Below are 20,527 nucleotides of genomic sequence, written 5' to 3' on the forward strand. Positions count from 1 at the left end.
TCAAAGGATCATCAGTGCAAATATCAAGTACTTTGATTTTCTTATTTAAAGTTAATTGAAATTGTTTTCCCCTTCATTTGCATGATTTGTATTGGAGTTGTAGGTTTTTACATAATTATGTGATAGGAAAGTAATTAAATCTGGGAAAACAACAACACAATCTGGATGATTTATAGACATACATCCTGCACACACCTTTTATTTTTAAGGTGTTTGATATTTAATCTATTTAACTAATGCTTACTAAGCGGCTTAAGTCTAATATTGATTTCTTAGGTGTGGAATACTTAAAGATTGACATATTCTGGGTCATGTTTTTAAAATTTTACTTAAAATGCAAATTGTATAACATGGAATTTGTCTGAAAACAAATATTGATTTCATTTTTATGAGAGGTTCTTATCATTTATTAAATAGTAAATTGATTTGTAACGATTAATGGTTTGATAAAGGAGCGATATAATGTTTGAGGATTTTTTATTTCGCAATTCATGGCTCATAAAGTGATTAAGGCATTCCAAAGCTACACATATAAATGGAGGATTATGTTTAAATCCAGTAATACAGTCAATAGTTCTTACATCGTCAGAATTTTTAATACAGTTAAATATAAATTTACTGTTTAATTTTTAAATCTGTATATATTTAGATTTTATTTATAAGGTTAGCGTGATGTTTATGGCATTTATGTCCATTTCAAGTTTGGATTTATACAATAAAATAATTATTTGATTTGTCAATAAAGGTATAATTCATAAACTGATGTAGGCCAACAATTGTTTTTGGAGTGGATATGTAACTTTTATATAATTTATTATTAATTACACCTCATTGTAATGTAAAAGATTAATATATATTTTTTTATTATTATTATTATTATTCTTATTATTATCTTCAAAAATTTATCTTCAAAAATCTTTTAGTGTTATTTATGATATATATTGCTTACAATGTATCAAGACTTAGTGTACAATTCTGGCGAGTCTGTGTTTTTGTTATGCCTTAAAAAACAAATAAGTATTTGCAAAAAATATCAATTTAGATGTCTTAGATATCCCATAGTATTAAACTCTGATATTAAACTCTTTTAAGGCCTGATGCCAAAAATCTGTTTGGACAGTTTCCAAATTAAAGTTTGATTGATTTGTTTGATCGGAGCATAATGTGGACCAATATTTGTTTAGACGTTCTTAAAGATTGTGAAGTAGGGGACAAGATAGGTGCTAGATGAACAATAGGAGTCATACTTGTACCCACTGTCTGTGTATCAATATCTGTGGGATTTAAACATGCTAGTGTATCATTCGTAGGCTATGTTCAGCATTGTTTTTTTATCATTTTTATTAGGAGATTATCTTCATTTAGATTAAAAAGAACCTTAGACATAGTAAGTGCCCCTATTTAGATACCATACTTTTTATAGGGATAAGACATAAAATGACATTTATAATAAGTATCTCTATGCAAAAATTAAAAAGTATGGAATGTATTATTGTATAATAAAGTCTCAAGTATCTTAACCATATTATGCTCTTTATAAGTTTTAGGACAAGAATACTGTTAAACTGTATTGTTTGAATCATATTTGAAAATTTGTGTTCGGTTAATAATTACCACTGATAATATCCTGACCATCATAAACTGTTTTTAGAGCGCATACTGAATTCTAAGCTTAAAGGAACTAAGTGTTTAAATTTGTAAACCATTCAACTTCTTGTACCAAAATAACATTTATTCCTTGTTACAGGCCTAAATAATGTACAAAAATGAGCAGAGTTGGTGCAGAAGTTGAACCGTCTCTGTAGAACACGAGCCTCGGACCAGTCAGGATGGCATTCCTGGGATACAGTGATGATTTCGATCTCGACGATGACGGGATCCTTCGAGATTCAACAGAGTGTGAGTGCCAAATTTTACAGTATTTATTTATTTAAATATGTTAAATGTTTGTCTTACATTGCATAAAGATTTTACTAAAAATTATGTACCTGGGTAACATTTAAAAAAAATTTTTTTTATTGTTTCATCTCAGCTTATGATCACAATTATATATAGGGCAATGCTATGTCTTACTAAAGGCTTTCTGGAGTAGATTTTATATTTTGATTACTATATCATAAATGACTTCGCTATCATGAAATAAGACCATTATAAATATATTTATAATTTATAAAACTAGTGTATAAAATCCTACTGTGATAAACATTAGGGATAGTGTTTTAAATTATGCTCGTTATGTAGCTATGATTTATGTACATGTACTTTGCGCTACATGATCAAATAAGTACTACTTCTAAAACTTTTCAAGAAAAATAGAATATCTCATTCATGGTCACCCTTCTCAGTGCGGAAAACGCGCGTTTAACGCGTGTTAAACGTGCAGAAAACGCGCGTTAAACGCAGCGGTATTGGCACTGCGTTTTAAGCGTATTTTTCTTACCGAGTGCGTAAAAAGTGAATAAAATTGAACAGAAAAGCGCACTTAAGCGTATTTTTCTGCGCTTTTTACAAAAAACGCACTTAAGTGTATTTTATGTGCGTTTTTTAACAAAAAAAATACACTTAAAACGAACTTACACAAAAAAAACGCACTAAGTGTGTTTAAACCGCGTTTTTTAGGATAAAATGCGCACTTAATACGCAGTTGAGTGCGTCTTTTCTGAAAGTGCGTTTTTTACCTCCAAAAAGCGCAGTTAAAACGCACTTAAGTGCGTTTTTTTAGAAAGAATACGCACTTCTTGAAAGTGCGTTTTTAGTTCGCTTTTTGGAGGTAAAAACGCACTTCTAGAAAAGACGCACTCAACTGCGCTTTAAGTGCGCATTTTTGGGTTAAAAACGTAGTTAAACGCACTTCAGTAAAGAAGTGCGTTTTGATCCCTAAAAAACGCGCTTAAAACGCACTTCCGTTTTTACTGATTAAAAGTGAATCTTTTGCACCCAAATTTTATGAAAAAAAATGCGATAAAAGTGCATTTTTTTCTGCATTAAAAGAGCATTTTTCTGTGTTAAAAAAGAGCACAAATTCACTCAGGTGCACTTTACCTGCATTAAAAGTGTCCATTTTTGCAAAAATAAAAAATGGACACTTTTAATATATTATTTATATATATAAATATATTGAACCATCAAAAATAGAACACATTTGAATAAATAAATACTGATTTTGTTTCATTTAAATTTCCTAAACATGAGTTAGTGTTACATATATAAAAAAAATATCTCATAATTAATTTAACATGACACCTTGTAACTGGACATAATGTACATGTATTTACAGTCAGACAAACAAGTACATATTTGTAAAATTTAGCAATAATAAAATAACCTTTTACTCAGTGGCAAAAATAATTGATAGAAAATCATGAAACTGTAAGCTACAAATTGGAAAATGACAGTCTCAAGAATCTTTTGTTATATTTTTGTCAAATCTAGAGATTCCTGACAGCTCTGGAATAAAACAGGGTATCATATTTTAAATAAGTAATGACTTTATTAGTACTTAAATTGATTGACCCAATTTGGCCAGTTTCCAATAACTGGTAAGCCATGTGGAAGATGACAGTTTTATGACCCCTCCAAAAAACCAACACTGTAATCATTTGTATAACTTTAAAGGTGCTAGTGTGCATATTTATGGAAACATGGCAATTTCTGCTTAATATGTTAATATTATATTAACATATATAAGGATAAAAACAAGTGCATCTTCATAGAGTTTTAAAACTACATCTACTATCTGGGACCAAAAACCCTACTTCCAGCTACTATCTACACCAGCATTGTTATTTATTAAAATATGTGCACTAGATTGAAAGTTGACAAACAAAAGTCCCACAAGTAGTCAAGTGTCATAACAGTGAAATTAACAACTGAAATAAAGAATACATACCATGACCTGAGTGCTTTCACATGTCAGTTTATCACAAATCATCCAATAGTGGTATTGTCATGTTTCTAGTCATAGTTCATATTTACCTGATCTAATGATCATTATTTTATTTCACTAATCCCTTTAATATTAATTTGTTTTAATTGGTGTAAATCCATTTATTAATTAAAACATCATCAATATTCTTTTAATGAAATCCCAACAAAATGGCTACCAGTAGCTTTGATTTGAAATTGGCTCCCTAAATGCTGAGATTTAATTGGTCCTTGGTACAATCAGATAAGATCAGGCTTATCATGCATGTTGTAAAATTGGAAAGGAAATGACAAAGAATTTGGTAGTCATTACAAGAAACTTAAGGAATAATAATTCTATAAATGTTGTAATTACATGCAATTGATTCTTGCCTATAAGTAAAATGTGTTCTTTTGATTACACAATAAATAAGAAATTATAATATATTTTTGATTTTTAAAATAATCTTTCTTTTTATTTCATTATTTTATTTTTTTTATTTTGAAGGTATATTGATCAATAATAAAATGCTTATTTACTGGTTGATTTATTCATTCATTCATATTCTTGTATTTATGTGTGTATTTCATAAATGTTATTTTGAGAAGGGCATGATTCACATTAATATTAAAAAAAGTAAAAGATTCACTTCTTGACAAAAAGACGCACTTAAAACGCACTTACTGGTGGTCAGAAAAATATCAAAATAAAAGACGCACTTAAAACGCACTTATTGGTGGTAAAAAAAGAAACAAAATAAAAGACGCACTTTTCCCTTAAAAGATCCACTTAAAACGCACTCTGCTGAAAACAAAAACCTAAAAGATTCACTTTTAACGCACTTCTGTATAAAAAGCGCACTTATTGACAGAAAAAATACACTTAAACGCACTTCTGTTAGAAAAGACGCACTTATTCACACAAAAAACGCACTTCAGTTAACAAAAGACGCAGAAAAAATACACTTATTTAGAAAAGATACACTTATTACGCAGTTATTCATAAAAATACGCAGAATAAATACACTTTTTCAGAAAAACGCAGGAAAAATACACTTTTTAGTGCGTTTTAAGCGCGTTTTGGTAAAAAGTGTATTTTTTTTTGAGAAGGGCATTCCATAGGAAATATTTTATTTTCGTAATCTTAAAGTTAAGGTTATTTTAAACTGGTTTATTTTAAAATGATTGCCAGACAAGTTAATACAACATTATATTAATCTCTCTTATTGGCACAGTGTTATGCAAGAGTGTAATATTGTGTTTTTAGGGAAATCGAGTCCCAAGAGGAAACCCACTTGTCCGGCTTGCAGAATTTAATACAATTCATTTAATGAATTCCATATTGAATCACATCTCATGTAATAATAACCTCATCTGATTGTAAATTTTAGTAATTTTGTTACGAATTCCAGCATCTACTCACTGGATGGACAGTATTATAGACAACAAGAGTAAGCACATGCACCAAATGGTTGGCTCATGATAGGTTGGGCACATTTTACGGTGTCCAAAGTACATGTACAATGACATGTTGAGCCATTGGCTATAATGTTAGATTTTGATTCCTGGTGACCCTTTATCGTTTTAGTATCATTTAAAATGTATATTGCCGGCTTATTACTTAAATGTGAAATAAATTTAATGACTGACCATGCAATAAATATGAAGTTTCTTTATTCCACCTGGAAATAGACTTGAAATGACCTATTTTGCACCCTTTTAAGGCCAAACGAGCTTGTTTGTATATTTCTTTAGTATAATTTTTGCATATTCTTTCTCTCTGCACCAATCCCTTTCAAATAATACCAAAATAATATGGGGTCAGGCATCAGAATTCACATAATTGTACATTGGGTACATTAAAGTTTTCTGGTCACGGGTATAAAAAAGTTCTTCATATATATTTAGACGTCATTTGTTACAGATGATTCCAATGAAGATGCAGTATGTCATACAAAAAATCATGCCTAAGTTAGGTTTCACTAGACTAAAAGTGTTCCTTCTATTCAAAATGCTTCTCTGAATGAAAATGTTTGAGGCTACAAAGAAAAATATACTGTATTATTACAAGCCATGCCTGGTATATTTTCATGCTTTTCATTGGTGGAGATGCTGTCACATGACAAATCATAGAAGGTGATATTTGTCGGCAAAATGTAATATGATTGTATTAAACCCTTGAGTATTGCATTATCAGATGAATTAAATTATTATATGACAATGAGTTTTTTAGGAAGATTAATACTAAAGCTAATTAAAGGAAACACATACAGACTGATGATATTGGATATTTTGAATATCATTTTCTGAGGTCCATAATGTGATGTACTGTTTATCATTAGTCAATAAGTGTGTATTCATTAATTATTTTTTTTATACCCAAAATAAATCCACACGCAATACATATCGCAAAATATGGTAGGGACCTTATTCCACTCCAGTGTAATACGGCCACATTCCATTCTGGTGACATCACATCATAAATGTATCATTGCCCTAGGTTATAATGATGTCATAAAACAGAAAACTGTGTCATTAAAATGAAATTTATGATGAAAACTGTGATGTGTCTTTTAAATGATTTAACCAGTAATGTATATAATAAAAGGGTTATTAGTACTGTGTTTTGACCCAGAATTTCATATTCAACTTTTGTGGGTTGTTTTTTATTTCGCTTGGTTTGCGCCTTTGGAAATACAAATCTGCAAAAATCCATTCATGTCAAAACGCAGTACAAATAGCCCTATTTAATACCGATTCTACTGCTCAGTTACATATTTTTTGTCAAGGAATATAAAAAAAATCTGGTAAATGTAAATCTATGTTCAATTTTATAAGGACGTAATCGTTGTAAATTGGAATTATATTATCAAATCCAGTTATTTAAGTAATTTGGCTATTTGATATACACCTTTTTCTTTTTAATATAGGAAAGGTTATCATGTTTTGAATAAAGCTTAATGGTTATTTTTGCACTCTTTTATAGTAACGCACTGGCCATGTGGCTTTGTTAAAAATCCTTACATAGCAATTTTGATAGCAGATTTATCAAATCAATTCTTACCAATTAATATCTCATATTCAAAGTCACTCTATGGCTAAATGGTTTCAGATCTTTTTATACTAAAATCACTGGTATCTTTTAAATAACCAGGGTCTGTTTGATTTATGGTATTCAAGTATGTCTATATACAAGATTTTATAGCTAATTGAGGTTTGTAAATTTTGTGAGTTGATTTGGAGTTTCAAGTGATTTTATAGACTTATACGTGGAAGTAAAGATTGTATTCTCTCTTTTTCGGTCAGTTTTGACTTGATTTTCTCCGTGCTTGAACTAAATGTAAAACTGGAATCAATTTGAAAACATTTGAAGGAATTTATCTTGGTTGGCGGGTATGTTCAGTTTCCATTTTAAATGCGTTACAAACAGCATCACATGGTTCTCTTTGATTTTACAGCAAAAAAATATCCATCTTGAAATTAAAAAAAATTAAAAAATTAGGAGGTTTCTTTGAAAATGATAGTAATGAAACTATCACATCATAAAAAATATACACAATAAGGTAATCTTCTCCCTAATCTAATATTTTGTCAGCGGTCTCAGCATAAGGTATCTTAGTGTTTCTGCTTATGTCTCGATCTCCCATTGGGATTGCCCGACCGATTCTGATTAATCATTTAGAAAGCTTCCGAGGAAAAAAGACCTGAAAAGTTCCATTTAGTCCTTGACTGAAAGTGGTTATACACCGGTTTGCATATGCATGCTGGCAAGTATAAAAATATTTGTGCCAACTTATGAGAGTTAAAAAAAGAAATGCATTGCGAAACATTTCAACTGGCAGCTGGACTGAGCATAGCAATTGTCGAATTAATGCTTTATTAAAGCATAAATTTAAAATATATATCACAAAATGAACATTCACAAACTACATTATTACATGAAATTCCGAGAAACATTCACCTGGTCAATAGAAAGGAAAATATTTATGACCTTAATTGAAATCAAATCATTCTGATCTTCACTATCATGTTGAGGTCTTAATGATTGCCATTAATTATTCATGAAATACTATTAGCCATATTGCTATAATATTGACCATGATTTTAATAGTTTTCAATTATTTAGATAAATAAAATCACAAACTTGTTTCAAGAATCGATCCTCAGTGATAGCGAGGTTATTGTGTCAATTTGTTTTGCATTGAAAGTCTCAGATTTTGGATTATTATGGTAAGAATTAAGTGAAAACTGGCATATAAAGTGAGTACACTTTTTGGTGAGCACACTCTTCAAAAAGTCAAATGATAACTTGTCAGGGATTTTACAAGGAAGAGATTCTTGGGAGTTAACATCATATTTCTAATAAGAGCCGAGATATTCCTACCAGTGGCATAGCCACAAGTGGTTGGTATTATAACCATTGTTCGTATAGACATAATAAGCACAGTTGCTTGAAGGGAATGAACTTCTGCTTTGGTGTCATATCGATGACCTGTAAAAAAATTAGTGACATTTAACCTAAAAGAATTCATTACTTCTTCAGATTTATCAAAGGGGTGACTCCTACTAATGATTTAGGTTTTTTAGGGCTTTTAAAATTTTCTGACACAGTTGGAAGTGCTTATACCGGTATTATTTTCATAACCTTTTTCTAAAGTAAGTTACACATATGTTATGAAGGCATTAGTTGATAATCTGTGTAAGTAAATTCTTAAGATTACACATATATAAGTACCTATTGAATGTCCCCTCCCACATAATTCATGCAATTAATTAATAAATATCTGAGGTAACAAGTAATTATGTCTCAGACCATATGCTAACAACCTGACAGACCAGGTAAGGTCCAGCTTCTGTATATGGACTGATGTAATTATGTGGTGTGGTGGACAGATGCTGGTCACTGCCTACTGGACAATTGACCAATGGTCATAGGTGTGAAATACTGGAGCTGGGGCAACAAATGCTATCTGTTTCATTCTTTTAAAGTGTTTCTGGCATCTTACTATTGCATTTATCTTGCATCCGAATATGAAATAGCACTTAATATTGTTGGCGATTTTCAAAGCACTGGACCCTAATAAAAGCACCGTTCTTAGAATATAGAACTGTTTCATAGTGTCATTTGTATACATACGAAGTTTTAGCACTGGCGCTTGACCTGTGGCTGTAGTTTTGTGTGAAATGGGTTCTGTGGAGAATTTTGTTATACCTGTTCGTAATAAAATAGAGAAATTAAGAACATTAAGAAGAAAACGATGTAAGTTAAACCTTACCATTTGATTGTCAGTAATGCTTACCCAAAGTAAATGTTGTGTTGTATGGTGATTTATTACCTGCTTCATGAAATTGCCTTGAGTGCCTTTACTTGTGTTAAGACAGCATGAACACATGCAAAAATTGAAATAAACCTTTATATTTACATTTACATTAAGTTATTTACAGTATGATAATCCTTCATGTTTCATTCAATTTCCAGCTGGTGGTATCCTGATAGATGACGATGGAATCGTGAGGGACGACTTTGACCTTCTAAGTAAACACGGCAGCTCCACCCACTGGACCGACTCTGGCCTTGGGGGAGATAAACCAACCAGCACCCCATCTACCCTACGCCAGCTTGACCTTCAGTCCTACCCAAGCTTTGAGGACGTGTCACGTAATTTTGATGAGAGCAATGTGAACATCAGTGACTTTGAAGCATCTAAAGATGATCTGAGTTTTGACCGAGATTTTGATGATACAAAAGATAATGAGAAAAGTTATTCTAAAGGCGGAAACAGGAGTGGATTAAGCAGTAGAAGTAGTTTTGACCATTCGCTGAATTATGATGATACTTTCGATGAAAGGGATAAGAAAAGTGAGCCAAAACAGGATTTATTCGGTGAGGAGTATTACAAACAGTTACAAGAGCTAGGTGTTTTAGTGGATGAGGAAGATCTTCCTCAACCTAGAGATTCATTACAGGAGTTTGAAAATCTAGAGAGCAATTATTCAAGGGACTATGATGATGATGATGATGAAAGTAGAGTTGCGGATGAAATTGAGCAGTTCCTTCGTAATGATGCACCGACTCCAACAAGAGAGTCTATGGACATTGAAGGGCCAAATCATAGCGTGAATCAACCAAATAAGCCACTGTATGACAGTCAGGGTTTTGATGCATTTGATAGAGACAATTATGAAATAAATGAGGGTAAAAGAACACGGCCAAACACTGCTAGTTCAACTAGGACAATCAGTAGCAGGTCTTTTCCTGAAATATCTCCGGAGGAAGCTCTAGAGCTGTACACAGAGAGGCTGCAATCTCTGGAAAATGATCAAGACAGTCTAAGTATTCCTTTTGACCAATCACAAAGCCAGAGAAGTGAGCAGAATGTGAATGAAGATGATGATGAGATTTACTTTGTTGCCAGTCAAGAACATGATGAGGATGACAGTCCTAATCCAGCTAAAATGCCTGCATATGACAATGAAAATAAACCGTCAGTGACACCAAAGTTCAAATCAAGGTCAAGGTCAGAACATTCTAGTGATGGAAGTAGGTCAGGCACACCCCAAGGTCAAGGTTACAGTGATTCAGAAAGGAGCAGATCTGTGACTCCACAAGGTTATCCTGACAATATGGAGAATAACGGTTACCAAAGCAATGATGATAGGTTTGACTCGCTCACTCAGGTGACAAGGCTAGACTCTAGGAACAAAACTCAGACTGAGTCGGACACATTTAGACCAGACTCTGCTCTCAGTGAGCTCTCCGCTGCTGCCTCTGAATCAAGGTCAGTACGACCTAAAGCAAAAATCAAAGAAAATGGGAAACCTCCGACTCAGCAAAATTCTGGATTGTCTCATGCTAGATCACAGGAGAGCTTTTTTGAGCACACGTCATTATCCATTCCTAAGAAGTCAGAGAAAGGACCAAAGAGACTTCTGCCAAAACCTTCTCCAGAGGAGAATCAAGCATTAAAACTCAGGTGTAAAAGTGTCTCCAATCTGAATGCTCAAGGGCCAGTCAAACCAACTCATATGACACTCTCTGAGATCAGGAGTATTAACAGTGGTGACCCTCACCTTCATATTGATCTACCAGAAATAGAGCATGACCAAGACCCCGATCCGGAACCAAAGAGTGGTGCTTCGGACGCCCCTAAAGGTGACCTAACTAAAAAACTCAAGCAGGAATCCAGCAAGCGTGCACAGGCCACACAGTTGGTGAAACAGTTACAATCAGACTATGATAAATTGTTGTCAAAATATGCGCTAGCAGAGCTGACCATTGACCAGATGAGGCTTGGTGCAAAAATCTCTTTGCATTCTGCGTCACCAACGCCGAGCCAAGCAACATCTGGTTCCCTACAGTCGGCACAGCATCTCCACCTGATGCAGCTAGGTGGTACCCAGCGTGGGTCCATTGCATCTGCTTCTCCTCATATGGCAACACCTAATGCCTTCTTTCCAGGTAAGATTTGTAAATCATCATAAAGTTAATTTGCAAAATTTGTCATCAAAAACTACATATATGAAATTAACAGAAATAATGTAACTGAATCTAAAAAAACACAAAGACATGAAAAAAAAACTGAGATCATGATGTAAAGCAGGATATATTAAAGTCTATTTAACATCTCTGAATTAAACAGCTCATTTATTTCTATTAACGAAAACAATATGAACAGGATTTTTGAAAGATGAAGGCTATTTTAATATCTGAAAAGAAATTAAGCTACAGCCTTACTCATTCTGAATTGCAATTTTTGTTGTCCATATTTATGCATTTGGAAACCTTCTGATCCGACCCCAATGGGTTTATATGGTGTAAAAAGGGAAAGAAACCACTTTCAAAAGAAATTACAGAGGTGAAAGTTTCTCTCAAGAATAGACGGAAATTTTGCATTTTTTGTTCAATTTAAAGAAAAATAATCAGAATCAAAACTTAATTTAACACCTGTTTACCCAAACACGATAATGTTAGTTATTGTTCAAACAAGTTATTTGTAGAAATAATTTCTTCACAATTAACCAATTTGCTCTCATATTTGCAAACATTGTTTTTCTGACAGACCCATTACAATTCAACACAGGCATTATAAATTATATATTTTGCAAGCTCATCTTACAGAAATAAGTAGCAAAGAAATTCTCATTGTAAAACTTTGTATAATTTGAATAGAAAATAAGTTTGATTGACCTTTTAAAGTCGCACATAGAGAAAAAAAATGCAAGTAATGATACCTGGTAAAAAAGTCAGGATTTCCGTGCATCAAAATATGCATGCTATTCAACATTAAGTTTTCAAATTATTTTTTTACAATTTATTTATTGTATTTATTCGTAAAAGTTGGATATATGCTTAGGTGGGACTTAAGCAAGCATCACAGTTAAAATTTGATGGAAATTTTACATTCTTTAATGGAAGATGTTATAATTAAGTGAATCACATCACAATACAGGGCATTTATACAGTTGTCTGAAAATACATATATATCATATCACTATATAATTTATATATAGCCTGTATATAACTTGCCAAATAACCCAAGGTTTCGATTACCAATTTGCATTTAAAGTAGATGACAAATTAATATACAATATCAAAAAAAGAACTATAAAGTTTACAGACATCATGGTAGTGGCATTTGACAAGTGTTGTTTAAATTTCAAGAGGGTATCAGTTTTGTTTTGTCCGGCAGATTTTAATCATTTTCATAGCAAATAATACATTCCCCTTAAGGGATATTGTTCCATTTTAAAAGCTATTCTAATACCTCCTAATGATTTGAATTTGCTAATTCCTTAAGTCTTTTTAATACTTCAAACTGCTAAATCTTAAGCTTTTAAAGTATTATGAAGCATTTGCATCTACACATTTTGGCAAATGTTCACTTTTGGATTACAATATTAGTAAATAAATAAGGAAGATGAAATATCCGACAATTAAGCATGTGAGATACAGATAGATGTAAAATTTCAGGTCACTGATTAGTGACCAAAATTGTTCTACTTAATTATGATGGGTTTTTTGATTTTACAAAATTAGGAGAACTGAAAGTTTGTGATCATTTTTGGAAAAAGACATGCAATTTAAAACAATGGAAGTTTTTATGTGCTACGATTCTAGAACTTAAAAGTATTTCTAGGTCTCTCAGTATATTTGTTTATAATGCTGTTGTGAAATTGCTAATGGATGAGACACTGGACAAAGAGTTTTACTGAGAACTCACAGATGGATAGTATTTGCAACAAATAGGAACATCAATTATATAAATATTTGATGAAAAGTGTGTGTAAACTATAATAATGCAAGTGAGGTCATCGTCATCAAGTTTTCACTCTATTCAGGGTCTGGTTATTGTGTTTAAACATGTGCATTATCAGTGTGTTGTAACAATAATAAGAGGAGGCATTATCTAAAGTTTGTGCAATATGATAGTGTCTGTTCAAACATGTGTATAGTCCTGCTGTAAGAATGCGTGGAGGAAGTATTACCCTGCAGCTGTATGGGTACGAGGTACGCAGCCCGCCTCGACTGTCTGCTATAGACGAGGTGTCTGAACGTAGTGGCTACACCACCTATACCAACAAAACAGGCAAGAAAAGGGCTGTGGGGGTCTGACTGGGCAATAAATAATAAGAAAAATGTCATTAATTAAACTTTATGTTCTATGTGTGATTTTTTTTTTATAGCAACATATTTCATTAAAGTTCTTTTTGTTAATTATTAAACTCAGAATTTGACTGCATTTAATCTCATTGATAAGAAACCCCATGAGGGAATGTTTTGTATACAATTTTTTTTATTGAAAGTAGTGTTGGGAATCGGTTCCAGTTTTACTATCGATAATCGGTTCCACTCAAGTAACCGATTATCGATAGTACAATCTTTTTTTAAAATACTAGATAAAACCTAAAGTGAAGTTTTATTCATGCACATTATTAAACTCTTAATCATTATATGCATATACGTTATGTCTATGATTAAAGTTATTAAGTGTTATATAAAAAATAGTTCATTTTTACTTGCTCATTTTGGCTTTCATCAGCCATTTTGTTAAAGATAACATCTGAACATCTACTTATATTTTTTTCATTTTTTTTTTTTCGATGATCGATTATAACCAAATTCAATCGATTGTCGCCGATTTCAGGCCCAACCAATCGATTTTCGATTATAATCAATCATCGGAACATCACTAATTGAAAGTATTAATTAGTACCGGTAAGTGTCTTATATTCTTACAAATTAACTGCAAATTAACTGATAATAATGCTGAATTATTAAATATGCATGCTGAAAACAGTAAAAAGAGTTAATTATTGAGCTAAAATCACTATACAATTTTAAACATTTCTTATAAAATCATTTTGATAAAAATGAGAGAAAATGAGATCACAAATGATCAAAAGTCATTCGGTGTTTATGTTTTTCAAACCATTGCACAATAAGTCAAGCCGTGGTAGACATAATCTTGTCAGTAAAAACAGATTAACCGCAAGAAACAAAAGACTGGTGATCCATTTATTGCTGGTATAATAGCAAGCGAGGGCAGAGAGTAAGAATTGAAAGCCTTGTGTTCAATGGTTGTTTGACTAAATGATTTCATTCTTTATAGAACTGATTAGCAATCAGGTTTGAACAAATAAAAGGGGTAACTCCCTGTTTGAAAGAATCAACTAGATTCATTAAATATATATTTGATTTTAATGAAATAAGATATAAATACATAAGTCATAATTAAAATACCTGTTTCATCATCATGCAATTATAGTTAGAACAAATTAAATATGATTTGACTGTTTTGAATTTCTGCAAAAATCATACTCCAAATTTCCTGCATAACTAAAACAAATGAAGCATTTTTCAGCCTACAAAAAAGAAATTTCACTTAGTTGATGTAATAAATGTGCAATTCTAGGGTTTATAATATAATCTGAACATTTTTGCATTGGGATAGAAATATTCTTTAGTCTTCTCCGATTTCTTTCTGAATGGTTGCGTTAAAACCTTAAATCAAGATTCCAATGCCGATGAATAATATCGTTTGACTAAACAACAACACTTAATCAATAATAAATTCAATAAAATAATGCCTTCTTTAATAATTAGCCTTCAGTTTATCAATTATCACGAGATTAAATAATGCAAACACTATATTCACAATATAAAACCGTTCAAAACGATCAGAATAAGAATTATTGATTCTATTGAAATGTAATTTCATATTTTTCTAATCTTTGACATTGTACATTTTGATGTTGAGATTTCCTTTAACAGAAAATAATGCCTGTATATTTGTGGTGAATTCCTCTTGTTTGTTATTTACTTAAACTAGAGGCATTTACTTTTGAAATGGTGCCAACTCCGGCAAATCTTTTTATGGTTTAAATACCGCATTTGATGGTGTAATGATATCGATTTTCAATACTTAATAATCAGGTTACACTATCTGTATGGGGTGCATTTAAATTCTTCCGACTCATCAATAATTTTGTCTCACAATATAAATGTTAAGTTGTTTTTGACATAAAGAAACATTAAAACCCTTGAAGATGATGTTTTTTCTTGTGAATGTTGAAAATGTCTCAATGTCCATTAATTTTATTATTGCTCTTTGAGAGAAAATCCATAAAATTCAATGTTGAAAAGTACTGTATGGTCAATTTAACATCTATTGTTTGTTTCAATATTCCATGAAGGACAAAAGTTGAAACTAGAATTTGTGTTATGAAACGACAAATAACGAAATAAAAAGAACTGAGGGTCACCTTTTGAGTCCAATTAATTTCATAGCGTAAATTGATGACCATGAATTAGTTAGATGACCTGAAGTTAAATCTTAATAATTAAGAATGGGCAGAGTAAGCTGGCAGACGAGTCTGCATTTGATGCAGAGATTGTGACAGTGGTAGTGGGTGGACCTTTAAACACCCTCAAAAGTTGAAATTTTTATTGATTAAGCCTCAATGATCTCCAATTTCATTGGCTGTTAATGTAGGTTGTATTCTAAAACGTAGATTAACAGGGTTGAATCCAAGAATTGATGTTAGAGGCGCAACCTCTTTTGGCATGCACCCCCCTTCAAAACCTGAAATGTACATGGCATAAAATGTTTGCCCCCCCCCCCCTGCTCCATTTAAAGAAGTTCTATTCTGAAATAGTGCATTTTGAGTGTTTTTTCTTATTATTTTTTTTCAGATTAACTTGAAAAGTTGAACTTGAAGGACTTTATGACATATATTATACTCAATACAGTGCTTTTCAGTTAAAAACAAATGCTAGTTCAAACAAAATGCATTTGAAAGTGGAACACCAAAAAAATGCCTGCCCTGGAAATGTCTCTCTGTGATATTTCTCAGCATAAAATGTTGGAAGCTCCACTTCAGAGCTTCTAAAAGGACCGATTTTGACCATGACGCCAGACAAATTTCAGTAACAGAAAATGGTTAAAAAATCGGTCTGAAATTTGTTCATTTTTTATTTTGCAGGTTTAATGCACGCTCAAACCGATGAGATTTATTCCAAACTGTTAGAAGCCCTGCTCCACTCCCCTTATTATAAACCCCTTAAAAAAGATGCCAAAAATTAATTTGTTGATTTGTTTATGATATATTCTAAAGCATGATCTAAAGGGAATTTCACTCAGCAATTTAAATTGAAATTTTTAAAAAGAATAAACCAGATAGGCAAATACTTGAAAATGTTTTATCTGAAAGTTGTTTGTTGTGCGATGTTTTTGCTAACTTCATAGTCTATACTTATCAATATTTGAACAAGAACATTTGTCAAAGATCGAACCTCGATAGATTTACCTTTCAAATACCTTTGCACAATTTACGTTCTTTAAAAATCAATAGTAGGAAATGTCTTCTTTGGCCTGAAATGTGGTTATCTTTCAAATTACTTTAAAAAGACTTTTCAAAGAAGTTGCTACTTTTACCAACCAGTATATTATGTTAAAACTCACATGCGTATGCCTTACTGTGATGATGACAAATGTCAAACAATTATTTAGATACTTCTACTTGCAAATGAACTTTTGAAGCATAAAATGATCGTTGCTTTTATTCTGCCAAAATTTTTAAGTGAATTTCGAATCAAATACATAATTTATAGTGTGTCAGTTGACTTCACACATTGAAGAAAAGCCTTCTGTCTTTGTCAGCAGTTTGGTGTATTTTTTTACATTTCACAGGAACTTAGTAACCTACTGATGAGGCAGTCTAAATACCCTGCAAAACATTGATTCATGTACAGTTTACATTGATTTCACTCCAACAGGCCAATTAAGTTCAGAGCTGAAACTTTAATATGTTCGCAACAAATGCCACTGTTATAAACAAACTGGTTGAAGAGGTGGATCTTTTCGAAGCCGCTTTTGAGGTGGTTACAATTGACTGTGTCTTTGGTTATGATTGTGCTCTGTTTAACTGATTGATGAGCACAATTTGCAAAGTTTTTTTGCCAATGGTAGTAAGTCATTAAGAGTTCTGCTTATAACCTTGGTTTAAGTACTCAATATTTTGTTTTGACATGTTTATGAGAGACATAATAATGGTAATTAACTTTCTTGCTCACAATACTACCCCTATCTACAATCTATAGACCCTTTTGTGGTTAAATGCCCAATTTCTTGACTAATATCATTGACTTAGTTTTAGACTTCCATGCAAAACCAGAAGTAAAATGCGATCCAAATGGCAGTGTCCTGTAGGGGTGTAATAAAACCGGTCTACAAACGAATCAATTAATATTATAAGTTTTTAAACAACAAAATCTCTATTTTCAGAGGCACCCCAGGTGCCCAGTGAGAGTGGAGGAGTGGGGACCCATGCACGGGGGACGTCGCCCGCCCTGCTGCCCAGATCCGACTCCACCAACAGTATTGACTCAACCAGTACACCCCGGGGAGATGTAGAGGAGCCGGGGGGCATAGCCAATGATGCGGAGCAGGTTAAACTGGGCCTCATGTTCCAGGCTCGCAATCTCGATGATCGGGTAAGGGTTAGAACATACATGTGAATGAATTGTTGTTATTCCAGGATAATCATCATCAAAATTGAGGCTTTGAGCCAGCCCACCATTGCAAGATCACCCGATAAGCCTTGTGCATTATTTTGCTCTGCTTTATTGAGAACCATGAGACATTCCGCTAGGAAAATCTCGTAATTATGAATGATTCATGAGGCTGAGGTGCTGAATGGGACCCTCTTCAAAATAAAAGCCATTGAAAAGATGTGTAATCTTTCTATGAATAGTAAGAAAACCCCTGTATGACATCATGGGTAATATAAATTGACAAGTATTCAATCGTTACATGCGATTCCATTGGAAGAAGATTGACATACATGCCATATCCCAAGGCGGGGGAATAAATCCCCCGGAATTTCGATCCATGCCCCGGTCTCCCGGCGGGAGATAAAAATCCCCTGGAATTAAAAAAAAAAAATTTTTTTTTTTTTTTTTTTAGATATTTTACATCAGGCAATAATGACAAAGTGAAACCACAGTATGTGAGTGAAATTGAATGTAAAGAAACAACTCCGCAAGGGTGAAATGACTGTTTAAAAAAGGTTTGATAAATACCAAAAGAAAACAAGTGATCAATTAATTAGAAGAAATGATCAAAGGCAAAGAAATATTACTATTTTGGAAAAGGTAGAAAATAATAAAATTCATTCCATTCTCTTAGTGTCTGAACGTCATCATAGCTGATAGTATTAAGCATATTTTTTTAAAAGACTTTGGAAGAAGTTAAATTTAATGTACAGTATTACAGTATGACATGACAGTGTATCATAAGAATATGATAAATCATGACATAAAATAATTCTGTATAATGAAAAAGTTAAGAGGTTTTCATAGCGAAATATAATTATGTGAATTCATTTTTTCGTACTTTCGCATCTAAATATACTTTGAAATTTCGCAAACTTAAACCTGCTAAAAAATCCCCCTGAATACCACCAAAATCCCCCTGAATTTTCAGCCTTCTGAACAAATCCCCCTGAATGGTCTCCAGAAAATATGGCATGTATGAGATTGATATTCATGAAAAGGAGATTTTGTCAGTCAATTATCTTGTGGTAGTATAGTGTTACTGTGAATGTTGTATGAAAGACTTGCTGCTTCGATTCAAGCTGGATGCACACAGCTTGACTGGTCGCCTTATAACAGACTGGTACCACTTTCTTTTCTTGTCCAAGGTTGTGTATTATTTTTGATGTCATTTATCCCTATTTGTTTATTTGGTCTTATTGAATTTAATTGCAAGGAAAAACACACAAACTGACCAAACAAATAAAAAATGTTAGTAGTCAACATCCAATATAAAAGACTGAGTGAAATTTGATTGCCTTTTAAAGTTGAATTTATGATCAAGTATGGTTTCCTATATACGCTATTGATTAGTCTTTCCAGAGATGATTTTATTGGAGTCGTAAAATTAATCAAACCTGTCCCCCATTGTTAATGGGGTTGTTTAAACTCTTGTCAAAAGAAATATTTACAAAATAGCCACTACTGTGATTTTTACAATGTTTAAATTCAGATAAGGCGCTTTCATTTGATTGTGACAAACATGGAAGTTTTTCATTAGTTTATCACTATCAAGTGAAATTTTCTAAATTTCTCTGTGAAGTCTATACGTTTGTATGTCTGTGTACTGTTTAATTTTTATTTGACAAAACAAACCTTAGCAAATATGATATCTAGATTTGCCAAAATGGATCCACATTATTATTTAGTCAAGGACATACATGATGCAAATAAAATTATTGGGGCCGTATTCAATAACCAAAATGATTAAAGTTTTATCTATTACAGTGAACTTAAATTAAAGAGTAGAATCTGAGGTTTTTGATTGGACTGGTAAATTAATTGGCCAAAGAACTGAATGAATCACTGAGGCATATCTAAGGATATGGATAAAAGAAATATTGAATACTGGCCCAGGGACTGTTTTCAATAAGAACCTTAAATTTATCATAATTTTAAGGGGAGTATCCAAGTCCTTGATTGGACAGTAAAAATAACTGGCTAATGAAGTGAATGGGTTTAGTGAGGCGTGTCTAAGGAGAAGGATAAGAATTATATTGAATATGGCCCCAGCTCTACATTTTAAATTTCATTTGAAATGAAGTTATATCAGAAGTAGTAATTTGTCTAACATGACTTGATATTGCTTATACATAATTTATAAGTTACAAATCCAGGAAAATGTTCCTAAGTGTAAAGCTATACCGTATTATATCATGTATAGGACGCTAGCATAGATAGGACGCAGGCAAAATAATAGTTGAAAAAACGGGTAAAAACCCTTAATATATAAGATAGGACGCAGTGGAAAAATGTCAAAATCGGAGCCGAAAAATTGAGGTTGGTAAAGTATTTATAACATATATTGAAGTAAAAAACAAACAAAAAATTGTATATAAGGCATAATCCTATAACTGTATTGTGTATTTCGATAATTATCGTCGTATTTCGGTAATTTAGCGTACACGACAATGATATGTCTTGACATTTTGAGAACATTCACGCATATTACAAATGCCGTAATATTCCCGACACGCCTTCTGACTGACAGTCAACCGTTGCATCCGTTGCAATAGTCCCCACATGCCTTCT

At 32.4% G+C, this 20,527-nt stretch overlaps 1 protein-coding gene across 2 annotated transcripts in view; it reads left to right on the forward strand.

Moving 5' to 3' along the window:
• Positions 1-317: 317 nt before the first annotated feature.
• The window catches only part of LOC128223703 (uncharacterized), a 45,162-nt gene continuing 24,952 nt past the window's right edge, over positions 318-20,527 (forward strand). For both annotated transcript variants that reach the window (XM_052933027.1, XM_052933028.1), the window contains exons 1-6: positions 318-395; positions 1,209-1,387; positions 1,748-1,899; positions 5,316-5,354; positions 9,383-11,362; positions 17,688-17,896. In XM_052933027.1, coding sequence (XP_052788987.1) covers positions 1,830-1,899; positions 5,316-5,354; positions 9,383-11,362; positions 17,688-17,896 — 2,298 coding nt within the window. In that variant the 5' untranslated portion in view covers positions 318-395; positions 1,209-1,387; positions 1,748-1,829. The remainder of the gene's footprint in view (positions 396-1,208; positions 1,388-1,747; positions 1,900-5,315; positions 5,355-9,382; positions 11,363-17,687; positions 17,897-20,527) is intronic.

The sequence above is a fragment of the Mya arenaria genome, chromosome 17, assembly GCF_026914265.1.
Source record: "Mya arenaria isolate MELC-2E11 chromosome 17, ASM2691426v1".
Lineage (NCBI taxonomy): Eukaryota > Metazoa > Mollusca > Bivalvia > Myida > Myidae > Mya > Mya arenaria.